Source organism: Cydia splendana, chromosome 16 (genome assembly GCF_910591565.1).
Source record: "Cydia splendana chromosome 16, ilCydSple1.2, whole genome shotgun sequence".
Taxonomy (NCBI): domain Eukaryota; kingdom Metazoa; phylum Arthropoda; class Insecta; order Lepidoptera; family Tortricidae; genus Cydia; species Cydia splendana.
In genome coordinates, this window is record NC_085975.1 from 3,972,976 (window position 1) to 3,988,634 (window position 15,659).

The window sequence follows — 15,659 nt, forward strand, 5'->3', positions numbered from 1 at the left end:
GTGCTGTTATTGATGTGTTGTTGTTGGTGCTGTTGTTTGTGCTGTTGTTTTTGTTGTTGTAGTAGTAGTAGTAGTAGTTTGTTTTCCAAAGGGAAAAAGAAATAAAGTTGTACTTTTGCTAGGACGAAAAGATCCGCGTGGAAGCACGTCATTCCCCCAGCTCGGCCTTCGGCCTCGCGTGCTTGGGAACTCGTAAGGGACGCTCCGGGCCTTCGGCCCTACGCGGAGCTCGGCCTTCGGCCTTCGCTGGGTTTCGAAGCTCAGCGTCGGGCCTTCGGCCCGCCGCTTCGCTTATTAAAACACTTGGAGGGTTGGTTTTACTTTGGGGGGTAAGCGGGAAGTTGGAGCTTAAACACGACCCAATAGTAAAAGTGTCTTAACAACCTCACGTCGGGCCTACGGCCTTCGGCCTTCGGCCCGCCGTTTCGCTTGTCTAAGACACTTTTCCTATTGGGTCGTGTTTAAGCTCCAACTTCCCCCTCTCGTGTGACGCTTCGGGCCTTCGGCCCTACGCGGAGCTCGGCCTTCGGCCTTCGCGAGCCTCGACGCTTCGCCGTCGGGCCTTCGGCCCGCCGGCTTCGCTTATCAAGACAGTTGACTTTGTAGAACGCTTGGGGGAACTGCATTCACGCAGCTCGGCCTTCGGCCTCGCGTTTTGGGAGTCGGGCTGGAGGCTCCGGGCCTTCGGCCCTCCGCCGGGGTCGGCCTTCGGCCTCCCGGCCTGGAGCTCGCCCTTCGGGCTCGCTTAACACACTTTTTGTATAGGATTTTGCTTTGTTGGTCATTCCCGCAGCTCGGCCTTCGGCCTCGCCCAAAATTACTGGGGGTGGGGTACGCTTGGACATTCGGGGTGAAGCTCCGGGCCTGACGGCCCTCCACGGGGTCGGCCTTCGGCCTCCCGGCCAGAAGCTCGCCCTTCGGGCTCGCTTAACCCACTTGGAAATTTTAATTTTGCCCGTGCCCGCCGCCATTTTGGATTTTTCCAAAAATTTTTTTTCACATGGTAATCTTGGGTCCCCTAGCTCACCGCATGCCAAATCTCAGCGCGCTCGGACCAACTTGAAAAAAAAAAAAAAAAAGTCGGCCATTTTGAAAATTTTTAAATGCAGTTTGTTTTGTCTCGGGGTGACTATGACATTTGGTCGAGCACCCCCCACCTACCTCGCACCGTTTAAAAGTTGCCATACAAAATTAAAATGACCATTATTTCCGCCATCGTGGATTTTTTCCAAAAATTTTTTTTTTCATAGGAATTTAGAGGCCTCTATCTCTCGCCATGCCAAATCTCAGCGCGCTCGGACCAACTTGAAAAAATTAAAAAAAAAAAGTCGGCCCGTTTGAAAATTTTTAAATGCAGTTTGTTTTGTCTCGGGGCCCTCTATGACATTCGGTCGAGCACCCCCCACCTATCTCGCACCGTTTAAAAGTTGCCATACAAAATAAAAGTGGCAATTTTTTCCGCCATCTTGGATTTTTTCGAAAAAATTTTTTCCCATACGAATCTAGAGGATCCCGAGATTCCGTGACCAAAATTTCAGCGCGCTAGGACAAACTTGAAAAAATTAAAAAAAAAGTAGGCCATTTTGAAAAAAAAATGGCGGCGTCAAAAACTGCCAGGGTCCCTCTATGACATTTGGTCGAGCACCCCCCACCTAGGTTTCACCGTTACGCCAGGCCGTTGAACATTTTTCTGACCGGAAGCGGTAGACCAAAAGTCGGATTTTTCTGGAGGTCACCAGGCCGCCCTCTATACGACCGTACCAAACTCAAATACCCCACGAACCCCCTTCTGGGAGAACAATCGTGTCAATCAGTCAGTCGGATTGCGGCTTTAAATAAGATTAATTATTAAATTATTACATTAAATTAAATTAATTAAAACTTTCTTCGACCGTTTTGATTATCTTTTTTATTTATGACATTAATAAGATTCTGACTTTTGACAAATGTCATCATTGCCGCACATTTTCAAACAAATTGTCAAAAGCACTGCCAATGATTAATACAGTATGTTTCTTTTTGTTGTCGATTATTGGAATTAACTTTTGTTTGATAATTTAATGTTTTATCTTTTGTTCTAATTAAAAAGAAATTACCGTTAGAGCATTTCTGAGAAGTAACCCTATGTGGGATTTCAGGGTTTGTCCAATGGCTAAGGTCACCCTGTATTTAAAAACGTAAACGTTAAAGTTTTTGGGATATATGTATAGTAGACTATTTATACTCCACATTGATACCATAAGAAGTTAATAAAACTGCCTGAAAGTTAGAGAGGACTATGGAGGAGATTACTGTTTACTAGCTTTTGACTTAACTCCTGGCCCCTGTTTCACCAACGTGACAGGTGCGACGAATTGTAAAATCACTGTTGCTGACGTCACAGGCATCCATGAACTACGGTTACCGCTTACCATCGGGCGGGCCGTATTCCTGTTTGCCACCATCATTGTATTATTAAAAAAAAACTTTATGATATCGGAAAAAAAACAGATATTTCTCTTGCTAAGTTTATGACAATTGTCACAGAAACACTGCAATTGTCACGAAATTCCGACATAACTCATTACCTGTCAAGAATTACCTACAATTCTTCTAGATCTTTGACAATTGTCAGAAACTTCACAGGAGAAATATCTGTTTTTTCCGATATAATAAAGTTTTTTTTAAATAATACAATGATGGTGGCAAACAGGAATACGGCCCGCCCGATGGTAAGTGGTAATCGTAGCCCATGGATGCCTGTGACGTCAGCGATAGTGATTTTACAATTCGTCGCACCTGTCACCGATGTGAAATTGGGGCCTGGCCTCTATTTCACTACGGTGGCAGGTGCGACACTTGTCGACATCACAGTTGGTACTGACGTTACAGGCCTCCATAGGCTACGGTAACCGCTTACCATCAGACGGGCGGTGTGCTTGTTTGCCACCAACATGTTAATAAAATAAAAACTCCATTATATCGCCAAATACTAAGTACTTATTTTGCGAAGCTAATGACAATTGTCACAAGAAACACGACAATTGTCGGTAATTCTTGACAGCAAATGAGTTATGTGTAACACTATATGAGTAAAATGAATATAGGCGTGGAATCGAATGTATTTGCAGCCAACAAAATGCCAATGTTTGTTCAGCTACCTGTTCACCTGTTTAAATTGCTTATTATCAATTTAGATCCGGATTTTAAACCTGGCTGACATCGGATAGCCATTTATATTGATGTCAATGGTGTTGGTGAATATTTTAATTCATTCGGGCGAAAACCGGAAGGTTGGTTGGGTATCATAAAATGTTCATGGAGAGAAATTGTAAAGGCCCCAGTACACAATGGGCCATTGCCGGCCACTCCAAGGGACGCAGCCATGCGGTAGAATGAGATAGCAATATCATTTGCTCCCTCTAACGCATAAATGCGTCCCTTGGAATGGCCGGCGATGGCCCATTGTGTACCTTAAGATATGGTATTGTAATCAACAACTGCAAAGTTTTTTTTACATCGGTTTGTGGCAAATACTGTTTAGTTTATCTTTATTTTAAAACGAAAAATGTCAACTTGCATGTTTTCTCCACTGTACACAGAATAAGTAATGATGTTACTATATCTCATATGTTCAGAATATTACTTGAATAAACTTATTATCCTATATAAAATGTGTGTTTTTATATTTCTAAACCCAGTTTCTAAGTAGATTGCACATACATTATAGTCACATTAAAATTCCATTTTGCGAAATAAAGAATTCAACATTTAACTTTGCAAAAGTAGATAATTGTTATTAGAATATTTTCTAAAAGCAATAAAAATAGATTAGGTTAGATTCGAGCTACAATGACATTAGGTTGGGTTCAAGGTAAGGTTGCAGGGCCTCAACAAGGGAAAAAAAGGGGGAGGGACTGTTGGCCTGGCTAAGTGAGCCAGAACTCACCCACTACTCCCTACTACTGCCGTAAGCAGGTAATGAATTCCCAATGTATTAGGTATAGGTTTAATAAATTATAAATATATTTCATTAATAACATAATAATATACAAATATGTAAAAGCATAAAGTAATAAATAAGCCTACAGTAATCACGTATACCGGTCCCACGGATGCGGATGTTGCTTACATAATCTCGTCTGTCAAGGAGTTTCGGCAGGAAAGGCCTTGGCAGACTTAAAAATTTCCGAAATGAGGGTTCATACCTACCGACTGGAATTGGTTTCATGGAGGTATCAGATGGGTTAATGTAGGGTAACTGATGTACACCTTGCTAACATAATCTCGTCTGCCAAGGTGTTTCGGCAGGAAAAGCCTTGGCAGACTTATATATTCATGAAATGAGGGTTCATACCTACCGACTGGAATTGGTTTCATGGCGGTATCAGATGGGTTAGTGTACGGTAACCGATGGTCATCTTGCTTATAATCTCGTCTGCCAAGGTGTTTCGGCAGGAAAAACCTTGGCAGACTTATATATTCCTAAAATGGGGGTTCATACCTACCGAATGGAATTGGTTTCATGGTGGTATCAGATGGGTTAGTGTAGGGTAACCGATGGCAACCTTGCTTACATAATCTCGTCTGCCATGGTGTTTCGGCAGGAAAAGCCTTGGCAGACTTATATATTCCTGACATGAGAGTTCATACCTACCGACTGGCATTGGTTTCATGGTGGTATCAGATGGGTTAATTTAGGGGTCCCGATGGTCACCTTTGAGAGCGTCTGCCAAGCACTTCCGGCAAAAAAAATAGTGGCAGACTTCGCTTTTCTGTGTCTACATGTAAATTTCTAACTGCTGCCATAACTACTATCTCGGTATCAGATGGGTTAAATCAGCCCCTTTTTTCGCACCGGAAGTGGCCTTCTTTTTCGTACTTTCGGCAAGTTCCGCCGTGGCAGACTATCGAATTCGGACTTAGCATAACTTTTCTGGGAAACCATTGTGCATTTCATCGTGGTATCAAGTCGGTTAGAAATTTTGCGGCCGGCTCTTCTACCACTACTAGGCCCGAGTTGAGAAAATTTGTACTGTATTGGACTGTATTTATTGTATACCTACATGTACAGTGCAGTGAGTGAGTGAATTTGTTTTCTACTTGCAAAAATGACTCCTTGATGTTGATAACGTTTTTTTTTAATTTGAAAATAATGAACACACTCGTTCTCGGTCTGTCTCGGGGTCTCTCGACGAGTGTGTAAAGACATCAAAGCAGAAGTTGAGCACTTTTTTAGCAAACGACTAGTTTGAGTTTGCAAGTTGGTATTGATAATGATAATGATAAATTGTACCTAATAACGTAATAACTGCTGTAATACCTGTATTTCATCTCGTATTCTTCTGTTCTCTTCTTCGCGGTGTTTCGAGAATTTTCTGTACAAGTCATCTTCCTCCTGGCGGTGTTTCATCTCCAGTTTCGTCTGTTCATCTCGATCCTGTAACAAACAAAACAAATTGGAATATATTGTATAGAATACAAGCGCCCTCGATGAGGAGCTCTTCAAACTTACCAAATTTTATCAATATAAGTACTTACAACAAAAAAAAAACAACAACATAAAAATCCACCCACATAAGTACCTATTAATACTGTCTATTAACTTATGTACCTAGATACCATATCAATATAATTATGTACTTACGAGTATGAAGAAAATATATTAGGCACATAAGTTTAGGTTTGTTTTTAATTTTATTATACCTTATACATATTAATATTTTTAGCAGCATAACAAACAGGTTAGAAAAAAAAATTGTGTAAAAGGTTCCCAGATTCCCTTAATAGGTAACTATAAGCCCATATTTTACCTACCAACTAACCATAAGTGGCCAGTAAACGGTTTTAAATAACCATGGAGATATTTACAAAACTTGTTTCTTTCCATTTTAATATTCAAACGATTTTTCAATCAAATATTCAAAGAGAAAATCCAATAAATTGTACACGACTTTCGTGAAACTGAGTATAATGAATCTGGTTAAGTATACAGTTGTGGACATTATGATTTAATGTTTCTTAGAACATGATACGTTTCACATATGAAATATTACAGGCCTTATTCAGATTTGGAAATGTAACACTAATAAGTATAATACCAATTCAACATTAATTCCATTGCATCATGCTCGCACACATTTAGCTAGTGACCGCATGCGAGCAATATCATTTTAATATAATTTCGATACATCAAACGCTGTAGCAGAATAAAGCCCATGTTGTTCGCGTGACGAGAGATATTATCACACTGCTATTTGGAGTGTGAAATCTCATAATGAAATGTTACAGAATTCAGCTAGATTTAATCATTTACTATCAAGATTCCTAACTTCGTCAACAGAATTAACCGGTATTATCTAAAAACTGATTGCGAAGACAAGGTTCATCTATGAACAGTTAATTAATGAAATTTATTTTTAGTACAAGGTGGGGGGTCGATTTAGACACCTTCATAGGTACGAGTAACTGGCCGGAAAAAGCACTACAACGGGAGTTGTGGAGATCAAGGGGGGAGGCCTTTGCCCGGCAGTGGGACACTATAACGGGCTAATAAAAAAAATAGTTTGAAAAACTTTATTTTAACTTTATTATAACGGGCTAGGTAGGCTAGCTAGCTAGGCAGTAAGGAAGGAAGGAAGGATTTTTAGTATAGTCACCACCAGATGTATCGGTGCTGCCAAGGGGCTCACAATTATCTAAACACGCCTTTATTGTCAAGGTATCAAGGTGTATGTTCAGATAATTTTGAGCACTTCGGCCGCTCCGATATATATTGTCAACTGTACGTAGACATTTATTGAGATTATGATCCAATTATATTTATGAATTGATGCGTTAATTATTTTCCATTACAGTTGTTTGACTTGACGGTGTGTGGGCTGTCGGCTTCTTTGAAGAAAATATTTTCAATTATACATTTTATAATAAGCGTGCAACGTGCATTACCGCTGAAAATGTTTGCGTGAATGAAACCATAATGTAACTTAATTAATTAGTTAATAAGTTACTAATTAATTAATTATACTCTTACTTAATGAAAATAATCGTTGTTTTTGGTATGGCATTTTAGTAGTGCGGCATTGGCCTACAAAATTATGTGGAAAGGCTGCATAAATAGATTTAAAGCTTTAGAGACCTATTTTCAAAATACTTATATCAATAAGGAGTTTAAACTATAAGATTCTGTAAATAAACATGACACTAACGCTTCAATACAATATGATTATATAAAAAAATCCTCCATCTTGTATAATTATATAAGACACGACAATATAATTTTAATTACACAAGTCATGCACTCGATCTACTAACAACTCCGAGCTCTTAACTGACCATCTGTGTACCTTATTACTTTACAATAAGGTTGCCATCTCGTCAATTTGGTATCACTGTCGACGCTATTCAATGTAAAGCTCAGAACACGGAAACCTCGCCATTGATCAAGCGATTAGTTTACATCACAATGAACGTAACCTGTCGCTTCGGAAGGAAAGTGTCGCCACCTTGCGGCGGGTCGCGGAAAGTGAAACGATGTCGTTCACCCGCGCGGAGATTAGGATTATGGCCTCTCCAAGCGTCAGTGATAATCGCATGCGATTTGCAATACATTGCGGCATAATTTGGTTGATCGATTGAATTCGTGGTTCCTACTTAGCTGGAAATTATCTAAAATCGCATGCCATTTGTTGCAACCACGTTGCAACGTCTGTAGAAGCCTTTACTTATGTGGGTTTTCTCCCTACGATTAGGTTTACAGTGTTTTTGAGGTTATGGCTTCTAATTTTATATAATTTGTCTTTAAATCGCGCTGATATGGAGTTATTTTCGCCATCCGGACCCATAAAGTATATGTAAGGCATATTGGTAAGATGCGTTATAATCGAAAAAAGTCTAATGAAAATGCTTTTTGTGTAAAAATGTATTTTAGCACCCAACATAAAGGGCAGAGCAATAGCTTTCCTGGTTCTACTGACTGATAATGATAAGTTGTGTTTGCTAGAAAATATATGTATATATAGGTAGGTATTTATCCCGAGAGAAAAATAGGGACTAAGTTTATATGAAGATGCAGTCGTCCACTATCCTCTTAATTTGTAACGGCGTGACGTGGTGGATACTAAAGTTGTATTAAATAAGTCATAACTATTCGGCCCAAGGCGAGTTTCACAATCAGCAACTTGCTATGCTGCGAGTAACACTTGAATAAGTCTCATTGGCGATTTAAATATGTAGGTCGTGTCACAGCGATTCAATATCCATTCAAAATACAAACAGCCGTGTGTTGTACCTAGTAAATATTTTAGTGTCAAGTTATTCAGCTATGCAATGCGTCGCCTCAATGGAAATGCCGCTCATAACCATATGTAAATATTACGTCAATAAAATCGTGACAATGGCACTACATTATCATTTAATACTAATAGTTTTTATCAAACCGGCGACGAATAAGTTTGTTTTTGTACGTACGACTTAATCGCGCAGATAACGGTGTTATCATCAGTAGCGCGGCAACCAGTCGCCGGCCGGACGTGTCGCCGTATTATAGTAACAAAATGTTAAGAATACTGAGAGGAGTTCAGCGTTTGAGCGGACAATGCCGCCTCTACAGCCAAGCCATGATTATAGGCAGCGAGCCGAACAGAAGCGACCCTACGTACGTAGAAAATAAGGCGAGAATGGACGAGCTTGTTGCCGAACTATGCCAAAAAACAAGTGACGTTATACGCGGCGGGTCGGAGGACGCCGTCAAGAGGCACACCGACCGCGGCAAGTTGCTCGTGCGAGACAGAATAAACCGGCTCGTCGACGAGGGCAGCGACGTACTCGAGTTGAGCACGCTAGCGGCCACCGACATGTACAAGAACCAGGTCCCTGGAGCTGGCATCGTTACAGCGATCGGCAAAGTTCACGGCCAAGAATGCGTGATAGTCGCTAACGACTCCACTGTTAAAGGAGGCACGTATTTCCCGATGACGATCAAGAAACATTTGCGCGCGCAGGCGATTGCGCAAGAGTGCCGGCTTCCGTGCATTTACCTCGTCGACTCCGGAGGCGCTCACTTACCGGATCAGGCCGACGTCTTCCCTGACAGGGAGCACTTCGGACGGATATTCTATAATCAGGCCAATATGTCTGGCGAGGGCATACCTCAGATAGCTGTCGTTATGGGCTCGTGCACGGCCGGCGGCGCATACATTCCTAGCATGTCAGATGAGAGCATTATTGTTAAAAATCAGGGTACGATTTTCTTGGCCGGCCCACCTTTAGTAAAAGCAGCTACGGGGGAAGTAGTTACCGCAGAAGAGTTAGGAGGTGCTGATCTTCATTGTCGGCAATCCGGTGTGACAGATCATTATGCTCAAAACGACGAGCATGCTCTGTTGTTAGCTAGAAACGTAGTTGCCAACTTAAATAGTAATGCTGACCGTATGGTACGAATGCAAACTCCGCACGCAGAAGAGCCAAAGTTTGACATTGAGGATCTGCACGGAATCGTAAACGCGAATTTACAAAGACCTTACGATGTCCGAGAAGTAATAGCGAGGATCGTCGATGGCAGTAGATTCCATGAATTTAAAGAGTTGTATGGTGATACTTTAGTGTGTGGGTTCGCATCTATTTACGGGCACCCTGTTGGTGTGATAGGAAATAATGGAGTGTTGTTGTCTGAGTCTGCGTTGAAGGGTGCCCACTTTATACAGCTGTGTGCAGCGAGGAAGGTACCTTTGTTGTTCCTGCAGAACATCAACGGTTTTAACGTCGGTCGCGAGGCTGAAGCGGGTGGCATTGCAAAGAATGGTGCCAAAATGGTGACCGCTGTCAGCTGTTTCAAAGGCCCTAAGATCACTGTTCTTGTCGGTGGTAGCTTCGGCGCAGGCAACTATGGTATGTGCGGACGAGCGTATTCCCCAAGTTTCCTTTACATGTGGCCAAACTCAAGGATTTCAGTGATGGGTGGGCCTCAAGCCGCGACCGTCCTATCGCTAGTTTCTAAAGCCAAAGCAAAGCGAGAAGGTAGAACGTGGACTGAAGAGGATGACAGGAAAGTCAGAGCACCATTGGAAGAAAAGTTCGAACGAGAAGGTCGGCCATACTACAGCACAGCTAGGTTATGGGACGACGGTATTGTAGCTCCCAAAGACACTAGAAAAGTTATAGGACTAAGTTTATCCGCCGCTCTGAATGCACCGTTCAGGGAAAGTAAATTCGGCATATTTAGAATGTAAACTGTGTGTGCTGAGACAATGAGAGGCTATCAAAGTGACATTAATATTAAACGGCGTCTCGAACAATGGGTTCTTTATATTAAGCATTTTTTACTAAACTTCAAACCTGTTCTTCGTTGTGTCTTGCTTGTTTTGTAATTCGTTTAAAGATTTGCTAGTTGTTTTAGCTAATCGAGAATATTTCAAATTAAGCGATGATTATAGTTTCATTTCCATGTTTTTGAAAGGGCCAGTTGTGATCGTATGTGGTCAAGAGTGATGCATAATGTTGACAATGATTTCATAATTATGTTAATTACTGTACGTCCTCTATTTAATCATAATTAGGTTAGGTACATTTCGTATCTTATCAAGCGAATGTGAACTAAACGTGTGGTTGAGATAATTTTCTGATTTAAAACGGGTATTGTCGAAAATAAAAGAACTGATATTATATTTTAATCATCTACTTTATTATCAAAACCTTCTTAATTATGTCGTTATCAGGGCAAATATTTATTTCCCGAATAATACAGTGGAACCTCGATAGTACGAATCTCAAGGAAAACGCCAAAAACTTCGTGTTAACCAGGTTTCGTCTTATGGAGGGAATCGACATAAGTAGGTTCTTGTAGGTTTTTGTTCGTCTTAAAGAGGTTTCGAGTTACAGAGGTAAAACGCATGAAAAATTCGTGGTAGAGAGGTAATTAAAGAAATGCAAAAATTACAGTCTTATTGTCTTTTTCGAGTTACAGAGTTTTGGTAGTAAATAACTTCGAGTTATAAAGGTGGTAAAATAAAATCACAATTCAAAATTCCAATCAAAATCAAAATTTCAAAACAAAATTTTCGAGTTGTAGAGGTCAAATTTCGTCGTGAAGGGAATCGTTGGTTACTTCGTGTTATTGAGGTTAAATATTTAGAGTAATGGAGGTTTTGGGCTCTGAAGGGAAGGGAATAGCATGTTATTTCGTGTTAACGGGGATTTAGTCTTATCGAAGGTAAAGTTGGCGAGGTTCCACTGTATATACAAATCATAAAGATTGTGTTTCATTATCATAAAATCATAATTTTGCATGAAACCGTGTCAGTAGTGCTAGGATTCTTTTCGTTATATTACAACTTCATTGCATAATTTAATTATGAATTATGACACATACCTATAATCAAACCGACGTAATCGTTAGCAAAAAAGTTATTATAAGTATTGTAAATTATGTTGTTTTTGCACATTAATGTCAGTTTGCAATGATACTCATACCTCATACCTAACTATAACGAACATCATTAAGTGCATTTTATTAACACTTAAGTTTAATCTAAAAACGTATTAAAATTACATTGAAAATGTATTGTTTGTACAGTAGCCATCAGATAATTCGAAGCGGCCAAGGTGTTCACAAATATTAGCCTACTATACCTCTTCCTTTTCCCTAAGGCGAACAATGCGTGTTAAGATATTTTTAAACTTTTCGAGATATCTAATGCCAAATGTAGGCCTGCACTTGTTCAAGAAAATGTTATCAAACCTATGTCATTAAGTACGATATTAAAAATCGGATCGATCTAAAAATCGGTCTAATAATCTAAGCTAGCACCTTATCCTACAATAGTAAAACTGAAAGGCTTAAACACCTCTAATTATTATAATAATCTAATCACCTGTGCACTCATGATCTATTGTGCGATAAAAACCTGATTTACATTGCTAATCGTGTTCGGTGACCTGTGTCTGGTATTCCCATGGCTTTAATAAACCAGTATAACTTTGGCCGCATTATCCGTAATAACTTTGTACCACTGAGATCAAATTATACTGATGGTTCATTTGCACTAGGTATGCTACGGAAATTATGGCCTTATGCTGACTTTCAAAGTTCAAGTTTAACAAAAGAATGGTACTTTTAATTATGAACTGTTTATGAGAAACAAGGTCAGGCATTTGTTGCTGTTTTCATAATTAGAATTTGTCTTTGTTGTGTGAATTTGGTGCATTTAGGTATCATTAATATTATTGTGCTACGGTTGTTAGGAAGTGTACCAGATATAATTTGATGGATCAAAAGGGGGACGAGTGACTGCAGTTTTCGTTGGTACATATTCGTTATTCGTTGGTTAGATTAACAGACAGTTAATAAATAAATAAATTTTACAAAAATGCAAGGGCTGATTTAGACGGCGCGGCGCGCGAACTCGCATGCGATTTGAGGTACATTGCGGACTGTTGGTTACGTCCAATTCAACCGACCGACAAAAACCGCAATGTAATGAAACTCGCATGCGAGTTCTCGCACCGTCTAAATGAGGCCTAAATTGTCGTATGACTACAAAAAGAGACAAGTGTAACAAATAGAAGGACGAGAAGTTTGATTGGCTGTAAGTTGTCAATCGCGGTTAGATTGGCTAATTTATTACCCAAACATCCTTTTGTAACAATTTTGTACTAAAGTGAATTTGTCCGACCGGCCAAATTGGAGCAACCGAATTTGGCCTTTTTAGTGACTAAGACAGGTCAAAAGTGCTGGCTGGACAACGTGATAGCGGACATAGATGAGAACAATCTCACACCTGATAATGCCGAAGACCGGGCAAAGCGGAGAAGATTGAGCAGGAAAGCGGATCCTGGCGCTAGCCCCCGAAAACGCTAGTTCTGGTGTGAATAATTATTCAATGTCCCAGTTCCGAGACAAAATGTTTTCATAAAAGGAAGAAAAAACTCAGGCAACACCAGAAAAAGAAGATCGGTATTAATACTTCAGTGTTAAACTTATGGACCATAGTAGTACCTATGTAGTACTGACAGAGGGGCGACACTTCTCCTTTCGGGCATTCTCGGCTCCGTTCGGCTCAGCATTGCTTCAAGCAATTATTAGGGTTGACACAACTTGACGTCTCTTCATGCACGACCACAGCTAAGATAATGATTTGAATTTTGACGATCCTAAATAGCCGAAAGGGATAGTGCCATTCACTAGAAAGGGACATCATGATTCGCCCCTGAATCGCTGTTAAACTTCGGTATTGTAGGAAGTGTCCTTTCTGTACGGTAGTACTATTATTTAATCTGTGGTAATGGACTATAGGTACAGGTAGTTTTACGGTAGGTATTTCATGGTAGCATCAATTTCGGTCATCAGGTCACTCGCCACTCTGATAAAACCCGTGTGTACTGTATACATCATAGCGCAGCATTTTACGCTTTCGAGTCGCCACGGTGCTCGCACATTTTTTCCCAATGGCATTCCTAGCAAGAAACTCCATCTGCCGGCAAATCGGCGTTATTAACTGATAATTATCGATGTATGCGAATGTGGCCTGGTTTATCTAATGTATGTCCGGGGAACAGGGACCCAATAGTACCTATTTCGTGTGGACATCGTCGGGTATATGTACTTCCCTGAGTTTCATTTAATAGTCCGCTAGTGATTCACATGTGATTCCAGTTTGGAGGTTGTGTGCATGATTTACAATTGTCAACTGTTAGTAAGTAAGAGTGTAGTGTAGAATACAGCTAGAATTCTTATCAGAGATTTGAATTTGACTAGACTTCGAATGTTCTAAGTAACAATAAAAAAAGCTTCCAAAATAGGTACCTAGTGTACCTACATGGGCAGATTGGGTAGCCTTCCTAAAAAGCAACATGGTTGCCTATAGCAGGGTGCGACAGATACACCCTCCCCCTTTTCATCCTTAGGCCACTTGTATACGTCCGATGTTTTCACCGGACATCGTAGCAAGTGGGCTATTTTCCACCCTACCAATTGAGTCACGATTCAGGAGGTAGTACTTTACTGAGCACAACACAAATCAGTCTTTCATTTCCAAACCTTCAAACACACCCAAGTCAAAGTCTCACTACCATCAACTCAAATGCGCACTTCCACAATAAGACGCAACAACATAACCATACATAACAAAGTCACTTACAAGACACACGCGTATGAGCTCTATTTATCCGAGCAGGCCAGCCGCAGGCATAATGGCGGACAATTAAAACTGTACCAGTTAATGATGCCGTGATAGCCAATTGAGTCGAAAGGTTCGGTCCGCTGCCTCGGGCCTCGTAATGAAACCCTACTCATAGGAGGATGAGTAGCTGAATGCCGTGATAGCCATTGGGCCGAGAGGTTCGGTGATCGGCCCGCGGCCTCGGGCCTTATGACGAGCATGAACCAGCTCTTTTGAGTTTGAGAATACTGTATGAAATGAAAGCTGTACTAACTAGTATCATCATTGATCATAGTTCATCAGTACATGTTACCTCTATCATTCATATATTTTATTAAAAATTAGATATTTACATATTCTAATTAATACAACATGATTTATGTTGAGATAAATGTTATCATACCGTAAGTGTGGGATCGCGTACCTGCCTACTTTTTCACTAACTATGTATGTAACGTAACTACATCACATATTGTCTGAAATGTCTTGTCAAATCTCTACATAGACCGCAATCTGTTAAACTGCTTTCTGTTACGCTGAGACTTATTTTTTTTGCACGAACAGTCTTGGTCAACACCAAGTCGGTGAATTATTTTACAACGGTCGATTACTTATAATGATTCGTATAAATCAAAGTTAATGAGATTTATTTGGCGTTGGCATGGCCAATGAAATTAATTTATCCGTAAGTCCGTTTCTAAAACACTTTAGCTAAATAAAGAAAAATAACCTTTCTTGGAGAAAAATAACCTTCACTTATCCCGGTGCCTATTTAGGTAATATATGATCCAGAAGTGACCCGTAATTTTCCAATTGTATTTATGCTTGATAGCAACTCTATCGCTGTAAGTTGAATTGCAAAAAAACTATATAAAGTTGGTCAAACAAATCTTGGCCGTAGAAAAAGGCGCCAAATTCAAATTTTCTATGGGACGACAACCGATAACCCTTCACGCCTACATGTTTTACATTTGCCGCCTTTTTCTACTGACAAGATTTGCTTGGCCAACTATATCTAGAACTTGGTCAGAAAATCGTCACACAATATTTTTTTAATTCTTTGTATGGCAACAATTTTCCTTATGAAATAAGTTGTCAATTTCGAGCTCTCATTTCATTTCATACTATTTCTTTTGTAACGTAAGATGTTTTTAAAGTTACCGCATTTTTTGTGACACGACTCGCCAGTCTACGATGGCTACTATCTCTCGGTCGATTAATCCATCAAATCGGCCACAATGTCTCTATCAATCACTTTATAACTAGGAGGCATGACAGTTTAAACTATACCTAATGATTATTTTGCTATATCGGTTACATCGTTATTAACACTTAACCGACTCCGGTCGTGGGCTTCACTATAGATTGATATTTATGGGTATTTGCAATTGTGCAAATGGAACAAGTCGAGTAAATTACTCTATTTAGGTGTGTACCTACGTCCTTATTGAGACACGGCGCTGCAAAATGCTATTAGGCCAAGCGCGCACCACGACTTTTTGTCGCGCGATAATTTAGTCGCAG

General features: G+C 40.2%; 2 protein-coding genes across 2 annotated transcripts in view; one reads left to right on the top strand and one right to left on the bottom strand.

Annotated features, from left to right (window-relative positions):
- Nucleotides 1–15,659, bottom strand: part of LOC134798079 (hillarin) — an 85,694-nt gene that overhangs the window by 24,849 nt on the left and 45,186 nt on the right. Inside the window, exon 3 of the mRNA XM_063770415.1 lies at nucleotides 5,303–5,419. Within this exon, the coding sequence (XP_063626485.1) occupies nucleotides 5,303–5,392 (90 nt within the window). The 5' untranslated portion in view covers nucleotides 5,393–5,419. The remainder of the gene's footprint in view (nucleotides 1–5,302; nucleotides 5,420–15,659) is intronic.
- On the top strand, nucleotides 8,409–10,649 carry LOC134798000 (probable methylcrotonoyl-CoA carboxylase beta chain, mitochondrial). The gene has a single exon (XM_063770334.1). It carries the CDS (start codon nucleotides 8,535–8,537, stop codon nucleotides 10,206–10,208), a length of 1,674 nt encoding a protein of 557 aa, XP_063626404.1. The 5' UTR covers nucleotides 8,409–8,534; the 3' UTR covers nucleotides 10,209–10,649.

Excerpts from the sequence above, each read along its gene's own strand:
- LOC134798000 (XM_063770334.1), top strand. The coding sequence starts at position 8,535 with ATGTTAAGAATACTGAGAGGAGTTCAGCGTTTGAGCGGACAATGCCGC.